Genomic DNA, 20,097 nt, shown 5'->3' on the forward strand with positions numbered 1-20,097 from the left:
AGCGACTCCTTTGGGTACTGCAATTGTGGGATGGGATCTCTGTAGTTTGTGCATTGTATGGGGAGTTTGGAGACCGGGGTGTGGTTTTGCGGGTGTGGCAGGACTTACTATTGTGCTGAGAGAGACCACCAGCATTGTGGGATGTCCTTTTCATAGAGGTAGCGTGTTCAGTCTGAAACAATGTTTAGATGAGCAACCCGTTTCCAAGTAATATTCACACAAACGCCAGAATCCAAAGTTTTCAAGCAAAACACTGCATGGTAACACCACAGTGGTTTTCATGTATCTAATCAGTGCACAGTATGCTATCAGGTGAATGCAGCACTTTCATGAGGGGGGAGTGTGTTGGCCTCCTAACAAGCACTGAGGCACTGAATTAATGGAAGCTTGTGTCATTTTATAGATGCTTTTGCGTCATTACTGTTGTAATTTTAAACAACATCGCACTGCATTTTCACAGTACCAACTTTTAGCGCTAAAATAGCCAGATTTTTACATGTTGTGATCAAAAAGACTAATTCATCCCAGAGATTCTACGGGGTTGAACACCCAGCTGTAACTGAAAATCTGTTCTTTCTAAAACAGGACTTTTAATACATCAACTACACAATAGCCAGTTAGTTTAGAGTTTCTAATTTTCTGAACACCACACGGTTCTTTTCCTTTGACAACTTATGATCACATCATTGTTCAAAAGGTCAAACTGTAAAGGTGAATGAATTTGCGGCTTCCTTCCAAAATAATTTCCTTCTTGAAGCTCAATGAGCAGAGTCATTGCTTCCTTCCTTCAACTTTGATGTTACTTTCTGTCCTTGGCAGTGGACTGGTTTCATACTGACACGGGGAGGATCAAATATTTGCTCGGACCTGAAAGTGAAACAACACTGCTCCAACACAAGCGACCAAAAACTGAGACTCAAAGCTTTATTATTTGGCTAGAATAAATTTCCCTTTAAATAATTCTTGAGAGAGGATTCCAACATTGATTGAAACATCAATCAGGCACTTTCAGCATAAAACCACGATTTTCCTTTTCATTCATAATTTTCAGTAACACGCACAGTTGAAACTTGCAGTGTGCAAACCATCCAAACTTTCGAAAATGAAAGTACTGTGCATGTGCATGCTCCAGACAATACGACTAAGCAGCTTAAACTTCTTGAGGGACCTCCCACACTGCTGGCTTATTTTGTCACATACTAACCAAGGTTACGGGAGATAAAAAGAACTACAACAAAGGCCTGTGTTTCTTTTCCGCTTTATGTGCACAACCAGAGGTCCCTTCTTAAAGTACAGAACATGTTTAGGAAGAAAAAAAACACTTTGTGGGAGGTTTGTACCATGAAAATCAAACTTTATGAGATGACATAAAAGTGATTTCACGAAAAAAGTCACATTAAAAATTGGTGTCACAGCGCCACAACAAGGTTTAAATAAAACAGTGTTCTTCCTTTCGCTGCATGATCAGAAAGTTGGAACACCCAATGTTCCACAATGAGGGTGTTCTAATTACAGTGGCAAGCTTCAGGTACAATCACATAAGCTAACGTGCACCAATCAACTGGCTGGTCAGAGAATCACATACAGCACATATAAGATTGATTTGATTTAACAGAAGACAAAGAATATGGTATTTAATTTTACTCCAACTACTGAAGTGTCCAGTGTTCGCCCGGGGAAGCTGATGCTTTTTGGTGTTGAAGAGTGGAAAAGTATGGCTGAAGTGAGTAGAAAGAACGAGCGATTTTCCCCTCTGATTCACCGTGTGTTCCCAGTGCATTCTCCTCCTGACAGGATAAAAGTCTATCGCACCAATGTCAGTTAGCTCTTTTCAGCTCGGTTCCTGTTTAGAGCTGCTTTAGGGGTGAACTCAAGTTTCTCTTTCAGGCTGAGCACCTGGGTGCTGTCCATGCCCACTTGTTCCTGCAGCTTTCGCTCCTCTCTGAGTTCCAGGATGCCCTTCTCGTCCTCCCGAGGTTTGGGGGTCCCTCTGATAAACCACTCCAGATGGTATCCCACTGCTCCGACCACAAACGCCACAGGGAAGGTGACATACGGAGCGTAGGTCCGCAACGCTGTCCACACGACAGGCCACATGGCTGCACACGGCTTTGGCTGCCAGGTGCTCCATGTGGGGAAAGCAGAGAATAAAGGGTAAATCTAATTAAGCCTGGATAAGACTATAATTGCAGCAATATCGTCAGAGGAAACAGTTAAGGGCCCTTCAAAGGGCTAATAAAATTCACTCATAAAAAACAAGCAACTTTCCTTTACCTCACACGTTCTGACTTTATTAGCTTAAATGTGATACACATTTCCTATTTACTGGTTCGCTCTTGTGGCTTGAATTTGATTCTGGCAGTTCAACCAAATTATGTTTTAGAGCTGAGAATTTGGGGAAATATCTAAGTGTGATTTTTCTGACTGCTATCGTAATTTGATCTGCATTTATGTATTTTATAAAAAGTCAAGCTTCAGTTCAAATATTCACCGTGAAACCGATTTAAAACGTGGCTCGATCACGTTTTAAATCTGGCACATGTGAGACACCATCCAAAGAAGAACGGCATGAATATTTAAAACCACTGACACTACAGTGATTCACTGCATGACATACATCCTGAAACGCAGCCTGTACAGTTTACTAACTGCATTATTTCAAAACTGATTTGACTTAAAACATGTTAATTTTTCAGGTCTGTTCCTTGCTACTGGCAGGGTGTTACTGAACTTAGTAAAGAAAAATACAAACATAAAACTACTTGTTTTACATTTATTTTTTTAAAAATGTCACACGGTCTGCTGTGTACAACTTAAAGTCATAAGAGGACACTGAGGAAAGCTATTATTTTAGTCTTTTTCACGAGAGGTCATATAAGGGGGAGAAAAGCGGAAAAAAGGGTTAAAAAAAGTGCACCAGGATTGAACTAAACAGGCATGTGTATTGCGAAGTCAGCAGGCCTATCTTGTCCTTGTTGTGCCCTCCTCTTAGCTCTGACCTGCGGCACAAACAGTAAACAAAACAAATGGCGGAACTAACAGCCAGCAAACTACAAGTATTTTTTTACCTTCAAAAGGAGCGACAGACTATTACATATTAACAACTTAAACAAAACCCTGACATATTTTCTGCGACTGTCAACACAGACACTGCACGTCACAGTCACTTTAATGTTAGCCCCAATGACGTATATATAGAGCTCTATATATACGTCATTGGTTAGCCCACTCTGTTGAATGGCTAATTTACATAACCACAAACAAATCTCACAATATCACAGTAAATCGAGTTTGTGTTTTTTTAAATTCATGCCGAATTAAAGAGCTGTTCTTCACCATTCACGAGTGTTTGTTTCAGATTCGACATCCCTAATTTTATCTTGTAAATTAGCGTCCGAAATTAAATGGGAACATTTGCAATGGAGTTCGCCATTCAGCCGCTTCCACCACTGAACGCGGTAAACTAATGAATAGGAACTGGACTCCAAACAATATAGACACGGCGTCTAAAAGCGTAAAAGCTACAATATCTAAAGTATGAGAGGAGACGGTGTATTTTTGGTTATATTATACAATGTTCGGCGTCAAAGTCATTCATATAAACTGCCTGTAAAGTGCAGCAAATAGTAGTTCACAGGCGCCAGCTCTTCAGTAACCTTAACAGTCACTTTAAGATATCGCTTTACCCACATCTCCTCTATCTGAAAGCTGCCTATGTGCTGTTTGTCTGTCTGTAGTATAAATAATGACGTTAGTTTATTTCCCAGTAGTCTTTACTCACCTTTACCGTTAGCACGTTGGTGCTGCAGTGACTCAACATCCGTGTGAAGCTCTGAATCCTTCCAGGTCAGAGCTACAGCCTTTTCTCTGTGTTTTAGCGCCGCCTACTGGTCAAAATGGCGCATTGCTTTGAAATACAAAATTACTAATTATTACTTTTAGATTTTGTATTCTTTTTGTAATATAATATAATATAATATAATATAATATAATATAATATAATATAATATAATATAATATAATATAACATAACATAATATAATATAATATAATATAATATAATATAATATAATATAATGCTTAGATTCAGTGCAACAGTCAGACTAATATACTCATAATAAGTAGCAAAGTTATGTTCATTATTATTAACTTTGTTTATGGAGTGTTTTTAAATACAAAGATTTAAAAGGAGCGATGATTGACAAATTAAAAGCAGCATACCCAGAAAGCAATATAACAACATATAAGACAAAGTTTAAACAAGAAGTCTACAGGTGCAAAAATACAAAAAGCAATAACTCAGCATTAGTTAATCCATATTACTGTTATTTAAAAAGCACATTTGAAGTAACAGTTGAGTCCAGTAGAGAAGATTGGTGTGATGAATTTGTCAAAATTGTATCTTTTACTGCCTATGCTTTGTCAATATGGTGCTTTATTATTGTTTTTTCTGCTTTAATTGCTAGTTCTATTACTCAGTGAAATTCTGCATTTGGCATCTTTTACAGTATCAACTCTATTTCTCTCTGTTTTGCTTCTTTTGTCATTTCTTTCTTTTTTTTTTTTTTTCTTTCTGTGCCCTGGCTAACTTTCTGTCGTATTAATGTCTTGCTGACCATTTTCTCTTTTCTTGGCTTGTCTGTTAAATGACTTTGTACACCGGAAAAAGTAAAAGATAAAAGTGAGACCTCAGAAAATAAAAAATGTAGACAATCCAACAAATCCCAAAAGTAAAGAGGACCTGCAGCAGAACCAATCTCATTTAGGGCAGCTATCTGCCACGATCAGGTGGAGTGAGAATAAAGTGGAGAGAGAAAAAGAAAGCAGATGGAAACAGACAGACAACAAAAAAGAAACACAAACACTAGATAAACTGGTGGGACCAGTAACTGCAGATCAGGTATAGGGAGAGAGAGAGAGAGAGAGAGCTAATGGTGATAGTGGTAACCAAATAAATGTATATCTTTAAATATATAACAACTGTAAAAATCAACATTAAAATGTGGATTCAGTGCAACATTCGGACTCTAATCCACTAATTAGGCGATGGGTTATGTTGCTGAAACCATGGTTACAGTTTTTGTTGAAACATTTGGTGAGATGCTTAAAGCAGGGGATAGTTTAAAAGTCAAACACTTCATGTCCTGCATTCTGTGGGGGTTTTATTGCATCAATTTACAGTGAAAAATGTCTACATTTATGTAAAAGGAAAACATAAAATTCAGGCACCAGGTGACAGTTCAAAAGATAATGGAATATAATGCAGTGAGGCTCTCAGGCCCTCTGTGATACTTTCAAATATTTATACTCATGTAGATCAAGTGTGCTCATATAATCCTATCCCTGCTGAATCAACACACACACAGGTATGATTTACTCCTCTGTCCTCTTTTGTGTCTCTTTAAATCTGCATGTGGCACCTTTTCATATCATGATAAATTCATTCATTGTGATTAATTTATGAACTCCTCCTGAACTCGACGAGATTTCTGCTCACACACGGAACTTTTCTGCACATTGAGGACATATCGCACATATCTGTGGTTGCAATGCTGGAGGTGCTGTTGCATTTATGCTATGCAGCTGGGGGAGTAAACTGCATTGTTTTGAAGTTTGTCAGGCAACCTACAAAACTATTAAACAGTTCTTAATCGCGTAACCTAAATAAAGCACGTGTTTGGTAACTAGTCAAAGTCTTCTTACGTAACATACTTGAGATGTTTGTCCCTTCCATGGCACTGACTAGGAGCCACAAACAAGCTTTTCGTGTTAAAACATTCAGTGGCATTCTTGCACAAATCCTCCTCTCACGGAATACACATGAAAGGCTGACAGATCTGTCACCAGTATTGTGCCATTCAGTGACAAGGCGTGAGCTACCCCCCTTTTTGGATGACAAACCCCTCAAGTGCCAAGATAGTTTTCTTTCAGTTTAAAAGCACCGTTTGGCATATAAAAGACACACACTTCCAGAAGATTCCTGTACTGTGTGAAGACACAAACAGTTTAAGAGGCTTTGCTTACTTTAACTGCTTATGAGGGATGCAGAGGAATTGTGTAAATTTCACCCACAAAGAAAACTATATATTGTAACTATGACTACAGGGGAGGGGAAGTATTTCTCTTTGCCACTGTAGTTTCTGGGTAGTGAGTCGGTAAGTGTTCCTTGCAAAGCTCTGTATGATTGATGACACTGCTATTTCAGCTCCCAAGCCGAAAAGTTTTCCATAAAAATATACCAATGCTGGGCACAAGGCTAATCTATAGCAACTGGAATGCAGCCTGTCATGGAGGGATGAGTAGCTCTGACTCAATGGTCATTTGTGCAGAGGCAAAGAGTGAAAAAAAAAAAAAAAAAAACAACACGGAGCTATATCCAAATTCGTTATCATTGCTTCAAATGCTGCTGAAAATGTTGTGATTAACTGTGTGGGTGATTTTGCTTCATGCTTCAAAATTATTCTTTTAAGCTGTTCCTCCCTCTGTGCTGTCCATCTTGTATTTGCCAGAGCTGGCATTTGATCAGTCCTGTCAAAGAAAGTGAAATGTGCTCATCCCCTGCAGGAAAACAGCATTGCTAATGCCAGTTCTGCTTTACCAGAAAACTTGGCACTGCCAGGATTATTTCATCAGTTGCTTTTTATTAGTGAATGTGATTTAGAAATGCTCTCGCCAAAAAAAAACAAAAAAAAAACATTCCTGTAAAAATAGAACCATCTTATCCATCTAAATCAGAAAGCGAGGCTGACAGAGTGGAGTGTCACAGCCCCTTAACTTCGGCCCTGTAGACCTGCTCTATTTGCCCAAGTTAATTACAGATGTCAGGCATGGTCAGTGGTGGGAAATTTCCTCATTACACAAAAAATGACAGTCAGGACTTAGGTTAAATCACTGCTGAATCGCATGAGCCAGAAAAAAATCTGCAGCATGGCTCTCCACAGGCTGAAACCTTCAAGCACGGTGCTCTTTTGGCTGTGAAGTCCCCAAACTCAACGTTTTGAAAACGGTCCAGACACTAAATACACGGGCTAACAAACAGGGAGGTGGCAGCGACGTGACACATGTGACACAAAGTGTGCTTAAGGACCTGCGACAAGCAGTTTTAGCCTCAAATTAGGATGTAGGGAGAGGGCTAACGAGGAGATGGATGTGGAATATGACCAAAAAAGATGCACAAGAGATTCTGATGGATTGCCTCTGATTTGGACTGAAGCAGGAGGACTCTTGACACGGACTGTGATCAAGCAGAGGAACAGATGGCGAGGAGAAGAAGTACCAGATGTGGAAAACAAAGATAAAGGCTTTTTTGCACTTTTGTGCAGCTAGTCTGCCCTACAGTGTGAAAAATAACTAACTGGTGTTGGGTATTTTGAGGTTAGAGGCCATGAGGAGAGTTTGGATTTCAATCAGCCACTCATGGCACATTACGGAAACAACACTTTTTGCTGGGATCAAATGTCAATTCTTTTCTCCCGTTTTTGGACCAGAGGCATATTTAAACCGTGACATTTTTCAAAATTGTCACAATGACAATAAAGTTCAAGTTTTACAGTGATATTAATGAATACACTCAATACTTACCCTTTAAATTCAGATTAGTATTACTCACAACATGCCCTTTGAGGTCATACAAGCATATTAACACTGCTAATGAAGTCCAAAATGAATACGAAAACATTTATTTGCTTTTGGCATTACAAACCATTTTGGCATGTTTAATGGTTTCAGAATATATGACACAGTGGAGTGCATTATTCATTAATTACAGACCCCTAATGGACTGGCCACAGAAATACTGAAGCTCCCATTTAATTGGAATGAAAACATAATGAGGCGCGATTTAATTTCTCTTATTTTTTAGTCATACATCTTTTTTTCATTTTCATTTAGAAGTGCAATTTAGCGGAAAAAACACAAAAACACAATTTATTTAGAGTAGACTTGAAATCATTTCTGCACTCCACTAAATGCGAGAGTAGAATATTTTTCATATTATAAAGTGTGTCCAAGTTTTACAATAGAGAAACACCGTCCGGGAATGCTAAAGACCCCTCATGTACATAAATTTAAGAGGAGTTTTAATGGCACGGGATCATGTTATTGCTGCATGTGAGCAAATTCAGAATAGGAATATGCAGGTCAGCACTGTCACTATCGTACAGGAGGAACACAGAATTTTTCTTATTTCTTCAATTACTCCGTTATCTCCTATATTCAAGTCTTTAGACTGATTCAGCTCTGACAGATAGATAGTGAAGTCTACATTCAGGTAGTAAAACAGATTTAAAGAGTCCCTAAATTGGATCTCAGTCAAACTGCTCATAATACCAAGTATTGGTTCTAGTGAACAAGAAGTATAACAGTCACTATCACCAAGGCATCTCTGGTAAAGATGAGACTGTTAGACAGACAGGACACAGGAGCACTGGATGTAATGATTTCAAGAAGCCCATTTGTGTGTCCTGTTAAAAGTTAACATACTCAGTGAAAACTTTGGCTGCCTTCAAATTAGCCACTGGACGTCACTGAGGTGCATAGAGTAGGTTCATCTATTTACAGCAACAAGCTATGGAGCAATCGGTACTGGCTGGTATATCGTGTACAAAGCAACATGTGGGGGCACTTACGGCAAAGCATTTAAGACTGAAGAAACTATAACCTGAACATGGAATGATACTGTGCATCCACAGTGCAGAGGGAGTGTCAGTGGAATGAGGCTCACATGAGCCTGCTGATGGTACCAGAGAGGAAATCCTCATAGCTGAGGCGAACATTGCCCGTCATGTTCGTGTCTCTCTCCCTGAACACCTGCGTCATGCTCTGGAGCTGAGTGCACACCTGGATGAAGCGGTCCAGCTGGATGCCGGGTCGCCCGCCTCGGAAGGTGAAACGCTGCACCAGCGTCTCAGAAAACTGGGGGCTGAGATTGTAGCCCATTTGAGCGAGGGCTGAGGAGAGAAGAGGAATGGGAGGAAGTTATTTTGGTGTGAGATTATCCTTGTTTTCTTTCCAAATAAGAGTAACACTATAACACACATGTAGAAAGGGCTACCTTGATGTAACTCGGCACCACTGATAGATCCTGAGCGGTCTCTGTCATACTGCTGGAACAACGCTCTCCACCGCTGCATGAACTCCCACAGTGCCGAGAAACCAAACAGGTCAATTCGACCCGATCGCGTCTTGTCAAACATGTCTAGCCGGAAACACAAACCACAGCACGGTGAGCAAAACAAGACTCAAAGTGTTTTTTGTCAGTTAAGACAAAGCACACATATAAAATGCATTTTCAGCATGTTCCATCAAGCCCGTCTCATGTCGTCATGGATCCACTACTTGTTGTCTAAAAGTAGTCCAAACAAGCCACACACTTGGCATCATGGCAACAGCACACATTAGTCACTCCCTGGCAAATGCAACAGGAATGCAGGGACAGGCGCCCAACGAACAGGCACCCAGACAAACATGTTCACTTGCTATTTTTTGGCTGACTCCTGGCAGCCTAGATTTCTCCTTTTAGAAACATGAGATTTCTATTTAAAATTTTTGGAAGACTGAAAGGGGTATTCATGTATAAACCCAACCTACTCTCTTTTTTCCCACCACTTTATCCATTTGTGTTGTCTAAATAACTTCCCCCTCTCCTGTGCTGGAGCCATTTAGGTCAGTGAAAGTATATTACACAGCAAAACATCGCGTCATTCTGCCTCAAGAAACACTGTTGAAGCAATTCCAACTAATTCAGAAACACAGAACTACCTCACACCCTTAGGAGCATTTCATTTAGTCGCAGTTGTGTGACTTACTGATCATCATAAGGCAGGTCTCGTCATTAAACGCAGACCAGTTAGAGTTGACAAGGGCCTGCTTCAGCTCCTTTAGGTTGATGAAGCCACTTCGGTCCGTGTCAACAGTCTGGAACCACTGGTACGCCTCTGGATTAACACCAGGAGGGATATTACCTACACAGAGGAAAAAGAAGGATGATAACATGGCAGAGGAAGGAGAGGCATGCAGACTCTTTGAAGAAACCCATCACTAGAAGATTGTTTTCTCAGCATGCCCATCGCAGTTTCCCTCTTTTTTTCTCCAATCTAGTCGAGCCAAGTTATTCTCTTTATCATTTCCCATCCTTATATTTTCCACTAGTTATTATTTCAGTAAAAGCTTTGAGGAGTAACGAACGTGGACGGGAAGAGAAAAAGAAAAAATGAAAGAGAGAAAGGAAACGACAGCGAAGATTCTTGGAAATGAAGCGGCTGCCGCGTTAGAATGCCACTTAATTTTTTATTTATGGGGAGATGAAGAAACACACGTCGATTGTCTGACAGTTGAAACTGTGCTGCGTCTGTCGAGAAGAAACTTGATCATAAAAAATAATACATCTGTGCTTGACTCAGTCTTTTTGCCTTTGGTGCTTAGAATGCACCAGTTTAAATAACAGGACATAATGACTGCTACACAGAATATGTGGAATTTGCCAAATATAATTCTTAAAACTAATGACACTTTATATACATTTGACTTCAACAGTTTCAATCGCTGGACAAATGGTTGGATAAAAGACATTATGCCAACAAAAACACTTAATTGAGTTTGAAATATAGTGGTTTATAATTGCATATAATTCTGATAATCCCACTGTCAGACGTATTTAATTAAAATACTGAATAATTTTCTAGAATGGAAAAACAAAAAAGAAAAAAATGTACAATCCTACAGTTACGAAACCAGCAGGTTTTTCACTTTTAAAAAAATAGCTCTCCAACCTTAGGTATACATTCTCAGTGCTCACAAAAGCACCAGGGGTGGAAAAAAGGTAGAGGCAGGGTCAAGGGTTGAAATGTCATCTCAGCAAGAGGTAGACAGTGTTGGGGCAGGAGGCCACTACCTGAATACATGGTTGGAAAAGAAAGGGAGTGTTGGAAAATATGGTGTTTGTGTGTAGAAGGGAGGAGTAGAAGGAGGGCTGATTGTCAGAAAAATGAATGGGGAGAGAGGGGCAGGTGACACTTCGGTCCAGACCCTGATGGATTCTGTCCCTGTGGGGAGCGATGGTAACATCGGCTATCAGGCTCTGACTTAGACGTAGCTGCTACTGGAAACTGTGTAATCACACACACACACACACACACAAAATACACTCTTTGCCCATCTGTCTCTTACTCTGTTTAGCCCTCACTCAGTATTACGGGAGTCATCACTCCAGCCGTGTAATCCTGCTGAGGGGCACAAACTGAACCCTGTCTCTACATGACTGTCTGGGAACGTAAGTCATTTTCTATCCATCATCCCACCAGAGAGCGAAGGAGCTAGAAAAGGAGACAGAAGCAATGAAGAAGGGGAATGAGAGACTATCTGCAGTCTGCTCGCGTTCAGAATATGCCTGGTTAGGTCCCACAGGCAAAGATACTGCAGATGCTTATATAGCTCCACTCTTAGCCCATCATTACCTGCAGGAGCATGATATCCGCCAGGTCCTCCATGAGGTTGTCCCCCGTAACCTCCATAGTGCCCACCAGGGGCACCACCTGGTCCATGTCCATAGTGCCCTCCATGACCTGGGGCTCCATAACCGCCATAAGGGGCTCCTGTTGGACCAGCAGCAGCACCTCCATATGGAGCTGAGGGCTGATGCCCATAGGGACCCCCAGCTCCACCATACTGAGCACCTGGTGGTGCGTTGCCTCCTCCTGGATAGCCCTACAGTGACAGACAAGTTCACTGGAACACTTTGATAAATACAAACAGTAAATGTACTCATCACATGATCATTAGAAATTAGAGGTATTGAAGTACTAGAGGTACACAAGCTACTTTGGCAGGCTATATGAAAAGCAACAAAGTTCATTCTGTACCAGAGAAAAATTAGGAGTTAGTGGCACTTCAGTTGAGTATTTCCATATGGGATGACTTTGCACATTGCTACTGTTTCTTTACAGAGTGAATGCATTTATCTGACAACAATTAGCTTGCAGACTTTATAAAAAAAACATGTAACTGACTATGACACACTGTTATTAACTATTCAAGTTCATATGAAGCTACTTCAAACAGAAAGTTGCACAATTACAACTATCAGTCAGCTGATTGGTTTGAAAGACAATCACCTCCTATTTTATGGTAATTCAATCGATACTTCCAGCTTCTCTTTTTCAAATAATAACAGGTGACAAAAAATAAGGAAAATGTATCAAAAGTGTCTTGTAAATGTGTTGCTCCACCATATGCCATCAGGACAGTGAAAAAAGTGTCGATTCTCCAAGTCTGTGTAAATGCACTGGAAGGATGGAACAACATTCTTCCTTATTTAGTGTTTTGTTGATGGTGGCCACAATGTTTTCATAATCAAAGACTTTAGTGATCCTTCGTGTCCTGCGGATGGGTGAACTGTCATCCCGGAGGTGACCACTCCCACCAGGATAGACATGTTTCATCACTCAGAATAATTTTGTATTCATTTTCGGTGACAGTCCTTCCTCATGGGGCAAATAGTTCCAAATTATGCCCCAAAAATGCCCTCACATATAACAGAGCCACTAGATCACCTCATTGCAGTGGTGAAAGGTTCAGGTTTTTCCTTTAATATGCCACCAAACAGTATCTTTATCACGAAAAATACACCCATTAACTAATCAAATGAAGAAGATCAGTATGAACAAAACATAAACAAAAGCTGTACGTTATAGTAAAGTAAACAAATTTAACTCCATTCTGATTATCTACAACCATTCAAAACCTTGGATCTTCCTGTATAATAAAGCCTGCACTACTAAAACAGTAACACTGTTTAAGTTAGAGTACAATATCCTTAGTGAGGTGTGACTAACTTAACTGATTGGCCTGCTTGTTCTGAAAGAGATTATCTGTGCTGGAATAATGTTTTGCTTAAGGAAAACTGCAGTAACTTTGACCTCCGGAATAGATAAACCACAACATTTACATACCGTAGGACAACAACTCCAGCAGTGTTAGCGACATTTAAAATAAGCACGGTAAAACAAGCGATTCGTTCTGAAACGTCACTAATAAAACGCAACAGTGTACATTGTAACAACACGCTGCTAACCACCGCAAACACACGAATAGCTAACATTACTTGTGGTCTCAGGGCAGAAACCATTAGTTACGTTATTTCCAGATAATACCCTTATTACACTATATAAACACCGTTATTAGTAACAGCATAGAATAAATCAGAAAAAGCAGTATTAAGGTACCTGTCCGTAGTGGAAACTCATGTTTGACAGACTTTGCTTCCTTCAACACGGCATCCGAAAGGAAAGAGTACAGCACTGCTCGTTCATTGGTGCATTTCCCTGTCAGTCAAAACCGCGCCCGGTCTCTCTGCTCCTGATTGGACAGCAGGGTGGAAAAATTCTGACGACAGAACAAGTAAGGAAGTATAGTTTCGGCAGTCTTTACCCAATACTTTGTGAATGAGTCAGTCATTGTGTGTAATCCTGTGACAAATACAAGGTTTACTCACAGACTGTGGCGTTGTTAGGCAGTATCGTCCGTGGCGTTAGCCCTAATGTTTCATGGAGAGCCCTGGATCTCAGTTTGTGTTTGTTTGTTTGTTTGTCTGCCTTAGGCAACCCTAAAATCTCACAACTACTCAGCATAGAAAGTCTAAAGGCTGCAGAAAGATCTTAAAAAAACAACAACAACTGTATTTGATGTATGTATGAACGCTACAAATGGAAGCACAATAAAGTCTAAATCAACCACCAAATTATAACCAGAAGCAAAAAGAGAAGTAGGTAAAACTAGAAAGAAAACTACAAAAGTACCCTCACATCAAGAGAGCTTCTTTCAATGTGATGCTGACAGCTGCCAGTGAGAGGACTATCAATATTACTTTAAAGGAAACAACTCAATTTGTAATTTATATTGTCTCAGTGAAGTCAGTTTGTTGATCCAAAACATTGTTTAGTGCAACACAATGTTCTGTCTGTTGTAGTAGTTATGATCTGACTGTTATTGCCTAGGTATTTATTTGGGGTATTGTGTTTTTACCAAACTGCATCTCTTCTCCTGGACTATGTTAAAGGTCAGTCTGCCAAATTATGTTTACATTAAATAATTCTAAATGCATCAAATGATGATTGAACAGCTATAGGATACACAATCTCACTCCAGCTGATAGCTGAAAGCTGCTGGTTTAGCTCAGTGGTTCTCGAATATTTTTGTCGCAAGGCACATTTTTACACATGATAATAGCAAGAAATGATCATAAATCAGACTAATTCAAAAGGTACACAGTTTGAGAATCCCTGATCTATCCTGCATTCACTATAACAATAATGTGGAACATGGACTGACCAAGTGGGATGACCTCTTACATATATTAGTTTTACTCTGAAATTAATTGATAATGGTGCAATTATCCAGTTGAGATCTAACGATATGTGGGCAAGGATAAGTCTTCAGTGTTTCAATATCCGAACAACATTTCTGCTGACAAAACATAAGCTCTTTACTGTATAATAAAACAGACAGACACTGAAATATTGTGAAACAGCTTTATAGGCTGCAACAATAAATACAAAATGCAAAACAAAAATTCATTATCTACAATCTTATTCTGTGTCGGTATAAAACAGTTTTTGCGGCCATAATTTCGCGTATGTCTCACCTTCATTAAAGAACTCTGATTTAATAGTGTGAAAGCACAGCATCAATAGGCGTCGAACTGAGTCCTGAACAATAAAGAGCATTTTCTTCATATTCCATGTCTAACAACAAAACACCCCTTTTCTGCTGATTTCTGTGCCAACAACTAAAGAAAGTGCTCTGTTTTATTTGGTTTATTCATTAGTGGGTAGTGTGTATGTGCAGGCAAACAGTTTTACTGTCTATTGTGTATTTACATCACTTGGGGTCTTTCAACCTTTCATAATTTTATGAACAAATTGCCTGATTTACCATCTTAAGCCTACTACTGGACAATGGTACAGAGACAAAAACACAGATACAGATGCACATTCGTACATACACAGCACACCATTTCCAAAAGAAACATTCGATAGCCTCTAACGTCCTCTGTAATCCTCCGTTTACGGGAGTAGATTTGCATGCACAAGGTGTGCCCTCCTGCAGAATCTCATTTAACCTGATAATATTTACAAATCACTGTCTCAGAAATCCCTGAAGTGATGGTTATCTTTGGTGCTGAGCGGCAGTTCTCTGTGGAGTCTGATGCATGCGCTCGCTTGCAGTGACACCTAGAATACATAGTTTTTCATCACAGCCACCACTACACCAAACGTCATTACTTCTTAGGAGGCGGTCCCTCCTCAGTCTTGATGTTGGTGAGGTTCTGGATGGATGCTGTGGGATCCACTCTGAGTGATGCTTTGGACCTGTACTCTGACCTGGGCGCTGCCAGTGGCGCCATCTCGTGACTCTCTGCAAACATCCTCCTGTCCGCTTCGGCCTTCTTCCTAATGAGCTTCTGGATGCGTTTGCAGATGAGGTAAATCATCTCACAGATGCACATGAGGATGCAGAAGGCAGAGGAGACCACCATGAAGAGGGTGAAGATCTTTTTCTCTGTGGGACGGGATATGTAGCAGTCCACTGTGTTGGGGCATGGCTCCAGGGAGCACTTGGACAAGCGGGGCATGTCGTAACCATCGTAGATGTGGTACAGGATGTAGAGGAAGCCAGCATCGAAGCTTGCCTTGAAAATCAGGCTCACCTATAAGAAGATAAATGAGGCTGAAACTAGGAAAAATGCAAGTGTTTCACAATTGTTCTGGGTTTGCTAACTTGAGAAGTGATGCATTTTAGTATCAGATTTGTAATCTAATACAGGCATTTTTTAAGAAAAACTGCAAGATCATGACTTAGCTTCAGTCTGGTTTGGATGGATGGTGAAACTGCAACTACATTTGATATTTCTAACGCTGGCTTCAGTTTGGATATTGTTTCTTCGTGTGACATCTTCAGTATAAACTGTCCTTTCATTCTTACCAGGTATGTCCACCACAGCCCCCCACGTTTCTTCCCAGGGTTGGCATACAGATGGGTGCCCTTGTGGGAGGCGGTGTACTGCATGTCCTTCTTCTCTCTGTACTTGACGTGGCCGACGACCATCAGTGACGGACAGGTGACGAAGATGAGCTGCAGGGCCCACAGGCGGATGTGGGAGATGGGGAAGATGCTGTCGTAGCACACGTTGTTGCAGCCCGGCTGGGCGGTGTTGCAAACAAAGTCTTTGCTCTCATCACCCCACACTCGCTGGGCCGCCACCACGAACACCATGACCCGAAAGACGAACACCATCGAGAGCCAGACCCGACCGAAGACGGTGGAGTATTTGTTGACCCCGCTGAGGAGCGCCTCAAGTGCAGACCAGTTCATGACTGCTGCCTCGGAGGTAGAGGAGAGGACGGAGGAGGCTGAGGGAGGTGAAGTAGCTCTTCAAGAGAATAAGTAAGAGGGGGTTCCTGATGATCTGACCCTGTGGAATGAAGAAATAACAAAGTAGATTAGAGGAAGGAGAGTAGTTAAAGATTGCAAACTAAATACTACACTTTTCACCCTTGTTTTTACTTTAAAAAGATGGTTGAGAGACTTGAGACAGGTATTTTAAACTGAATGGTCAAAACTGAGGCAGGAGAAGCTGAAACATCCTGACTTTTAGTCATACACTACAGCAATGCAATTAAACAGAATCCTTTGTTACACCCTCCTTGGTTGGTAAACACCCGCATCTTTCAGACTCCAAACAGTTATTTTATAATTCAAGCACTCTGTTGTAAATCCGTAGTCTTTGATTCTAAACTGACACAACCCTGCAAATATCAGTCATTTTCTCAGACTCAACAAAGCCTCTCTAAAGCCCCAGGAGATATTGTACTGTTGCTTTCACAGAAGGAAGTGTACTCTGCATGACAAGTAAACTGGAAGAGTGTGAAGTAGGTAGAGTCCTCCTTTAAAGATTTGTGTTCTTGAAGTTACAAATTACTCCATCAAAACTGTTCATTTACTTGATTTATCCAAATCTGCTTCATAATCCAAATAACTGTAGGTGCTGCTGTGCATAAATTACACAAAACAGCATGCAAATAATATTGTGAAATGCTACTTTTACAGTTGTTTTGCATTTATTGTAGGGGTGTGATGATATACTGGATCACTACTGACAACAGCTGTGATATTTCAGAACTGAAATATCCATATAAAATTAAAAATACACAGATAATAATATCATAAGTAATGCACCACCAGTATCTGTCGAGTTGACCCTCCACACAGAACATAGAAACAACAGTTATGTTTAACAGTACAGTTATGGTTACAGACTCTCCACGTCTCTGCACTCATATCTCAGTTGCAATTCATTTGGCAAAACTGGAGACAAAGCAGCTAAATTTGACAACTAGTTTTTAGCTAATTTTTAATAGACATCGCAATGTTATCCTCATCATGAATTCATTTGGACATGTAATGAACATCTGATGTAGCAACAGCCCCAGTTTCTATCAGTATTACTACAACAGTATCAGTGAAGCTATTGCAGCCTGTCTGTTGGGGGTATTACAAAACTCTAAGAACCTGGCTAAACGATCACAAACAAAAGGAACAGTTCTGAAATGATGATCGCCGGTGTGAAATCAGAACGACCAGCATCATATTCACAGATATATTCCCTGTAATAGGTGTTGTGTGTTTACACAGAGCTATTTTTTCAATACAAACTCATTATACATCAGTGAGTAAGTCATCATCAGAGCCTCCCTTTGCAGAAAAGACAAACCAAAACCCGCGACTCTATTAGTCAGCTGTTTGAACAGTGTGGCAGATCAGGCAGCCACAGTCATCTGTGAAATCTCAAATGCCATTTGTAGTGGTGGTTCTTCAGAGGACTGCTAAGGGATTACATTTCATTTGTGAATGCAAAGCATGACAGTGTCATGGGACCTGTGCTCTGGAAGAGAATTTTATTTAAGATATGACCATGTGGATTTAATGATCTGATCATGTGCAGACTTTCAAATCACCTTAGCAGTTTTGAAATTTTAAAAGCCTTCAAATGCGTATTTGATTTTGTTATGTAAGTGTGGACACAAGGAGGGTCTGCTGTGCTACATATGGGTTAGGTTTTTGCAAGAATTTCTTTTAAGCAATGGAAAAATAGCTTCTCTTTTACATTTACATCTCATTCTGATGAATGCTCACGGTCTGACAGAGAACAAGTTGGATAACAGCCTCGCTGTCCACTGTTCCATTTCAGTTCTGTCTCGTCTAATCCTGAGAATTTGAATTTAGAAACACTTTTCCTTCAGCATTTCGGCATCACTGTAGATATATTGAGCTGTCAAATCAGTTGCTATTTTCTCTCTCATCCAGCATTCCTGACTATTAAATTACACAGCATAAAAAGACTTGACGCAATGAATGCTTTCAGAATCACAACATGGGCTATCAAAAGCCAGACACGTTCAATCACTGCTGCTGTTACCTGCACTTTACCTCTCCTTCTAAATGGATAACACAACCGGCAGCATTAATCTTACAGTGTGCCTCACTCAGCCTGTGTCTCTGGGACTCAGATGTTCTGGAGTTTTACTTATAGAACAGGCGTTAAGGACGATTCTTACTGTGAAGCTCCAGGCATATTATCTTTAAAAAGTGCCACAGAGGCTTGATAAACACACTTCCCCTAACATGAATGTACAGTATAAGTCATTGCTTTTTCACAAATGTTTAGAGGAAGTGAATCCTCTCCTAATTTTGCACAAATTTCGAGGTGACATTCAGCCCAGATAGGAGAGAAAACCTCAGAGACAACAGTATATCTTGTCTGGCGACGCCGGACCACAATTTGTTTTCCCATTTGCTCTAGATTGCAATGTTGCTCTCCCTCCCGCCAGCCGCCAGCCTCGTCTATCTCTTCGCCGTGGGTTTGTCTTTCCCTTTGTTGTCACAGAGGAGACATATCACGCTCTCTCAGGTTGTGTGATGCATTTGATAGCAATATTCTAATTCACAGTCATGCAAATATAGCTCTCGTGTCTGCCCCCGGCTTTATTAAGAGTCTTCCAGAGTGTGGGCTAAATCAACAACCATAAACAGTCTCAGCATCACACACAACAGGTGAGATATTAACCATAAAGCCAGCATAATTCTGAGTTAGAAAAGATCCCTTTACAGCTCTCCTGACACAGTGATACATCCTTGGACTGTGACTCGTTCTACAGGTTGAGCTAGCTGCAAATAGTTTTCCGTCCACCAAGAATACATTGTCTGTATGAGTCAAAGCTCCTGGCTAACAAGGTGGGGCTGAGGTGCTCTTGTGTGCCTTCTTTTTCTTCTTCCCAGCTCTGCTTTTCTTAGCTTTTTCCCTGTCATTCACACATCTCACCTTTTTTTTCTTCTTCTTTTTTACCCTCAACCTGACTTTCTTCTATTTTTCTAGGTACCATGAATCAGCCGGAGGAGTAAAGCAGAAGCAATCCGTGTATAGTTTTATTCGCACCGCTTCCAGTTATCTGTCTTTACAAATCTCATTCTTTTGTACGCACCAGAGCTGAGCTCTTCCCTTGACATGATCTTCCCTTGTTATATGATAGAAAAGGAACAGAATGAACAATATTCTTGCCCTTTGACTGCCCCTTTTCCTTACACTAGCTTTTTGTCCTCTTGGATCCTTTTCTTTTTTGTATTCATCTGATAATAAACCAAAAGACAGAAATGATTCTACATTACATCTATTTTCTCGATTCAGCAATCCTTATGAATGCAGATAAATAGAAAGCGCCTTACCCTAGGAGCACTAGAAAGGAGATCCCTCCTGAGTGCCAGTCAGTGTAGCCTGTCAGCTGCTGTCGCGTCAATGCAATCTGACTTGATCTCACCTGTGGATTTTGAGGGGGCTGGCTCTGAGGTGTGGACCTGCTGCAAGACTTCAGGAATGGGAAGATGGGTGGAGCGTCATTTACAGACAGTTCAATGCTCTCACCAACTGCTAATTCCAATCTGTACTTTTTGGGCATGAGTAGACTTGCCCGGAGGTATTTTTTTTAACAACGACAGAGAAGTGACAAAGAGATAAATATCAGAGAAGGGAAAGGGAAACACTGCGAC

At 40.5% G+C, this 20,097-nt stretch overlaps 3 protein-coding genes across 3 annotated transcripts; all 3 read right to left on the bottom strand.

Moving 5' to 3' along the window:
- Positions 1-910: 910 nt before the first annotated feature.
- smim12 (small integral membrane protein 12) lies at positions 911-3,894 on the bottom strand. Its single transcript, XM_022206396.2, has 2 exons — positions 3,782-3,894; positions 911-2,125 (listed from the first exon to the last, which is right to left on the bottom strand). Exon 2 carries the CDS (start codon positions 2,095-2,097, stop codon positions 1,822-1,824), a length of 276 nt encoding a protein of 91 aa, XP_022062088.1. The 5' UTR covers positions 2,098-2,125; positions 3,782-3,894; the 3' UTR covers positions 911-1,821.
- Positions 3,895-7,663: 3,769 nt separating this feature from the next.
- Positions 7,664-13,320, bottom strand: pef1 (penta-EF-hand domain containing 1). Its single transcript, XM_022206397.2, has 5 exons — positions 13,221-13,320; positions 11,454-11,703; positions 9,807-9,962; positions 9,053-9,196; positions 7,664-8,948 (listed from the first exon to the last, which is right to left on the bottom strand). Exons 1-5 carry the CDS (start codon positions 13,239-13,241, stop codon positions 8,719-8,721), a joined length of 801 nt encoding a protein of 266 aa, XP_022062089.1. The 5' UTR covers positions 13,242-13,320; the 3' UTR covers positions 7,664-8,718.
- Positions 13,321-14,540: 1,220 nt separating this feature from the next.
- On the bottom strand, positions 14,541-19,845 carry gjb9b (gap junction protein beta 9b). Its single transcript, XM_022206398.2, has 3 exons — positions 19,777-19,845; positions 15,979-16,468; positions 14,541-15,703 (listed from the first exon to the last, which is right to left on the bottom strand). Exons 2-3 carry the CDS (start codon positions 16,366-16,368, stop codon positions 15,275-15,277), a joined length of 819 nt encoding a protein of 272 aa, XP_022062090.1. The 5' UTR covers positions 16,369-16,468; positions 19,777-19,845; the 3' UTR covers positions 14,541-15,274.
- Between the last annotated feature and the right edge of the window lie 252 nt (positions 19,846-20,097).

Source organism: Acanthochromis polyacanthus, chromosome 11 (assembly GCF_021347895.1).
Source record: "Acanthochromis polyacanthus isolate Apoly-LR-REF ecotype Palm Island chromosome 11, KAUST_Apoly_ChrSc, whole genome shotgun sequence".
Lineage (NCBI taxonomy): Eukaryota > Metazoa > Chordata > Actinopteri > Pomacentridae > Acanthochromis > Acanthochromis polyacanthus.

Coding starts and splice junctions, on each gene's coding strand:
- smim12 (XM_022206396.2), bottom strand. CDS start 2,097: ATGTGGCCTGTCGTGTGGACAGCGTTGCGGACCTACGCTCCGTATGTC.
- pef1 (XM_022206397.2), bottom strand. CDS start 13,241: ATGAGTTTCCACTACGGACAG. Junction 9,963..11,453: donor CGGATATCATGCTCCTGCAG/GTAATGATGGGC, acceptor TCCTCTGTGTAG/GTAATATCCCTCCTGGTGTT. Junction 8,949..9,052: donor TGGTGCCGAGTTACATCAAG/GTAGCCCTTTCT, acceptor TTCTCTCCTCAG/CCCTCGCTCAAATGGGCTAC.
- gjb9b (XM_022206398.2), bottom strand. CDS start 16,368: ATGAACTGGTCTGCACTTGAGGCGCTCCTCAGCGGGGTCAACAAATAC. Junction 15,704..15,978: donor GGCTGTGGTGGACATACCTG/GTAAGAATGAAA, acceptor ATCTTCTTATAG/GTGAGCCTGATTTTCAAGGC.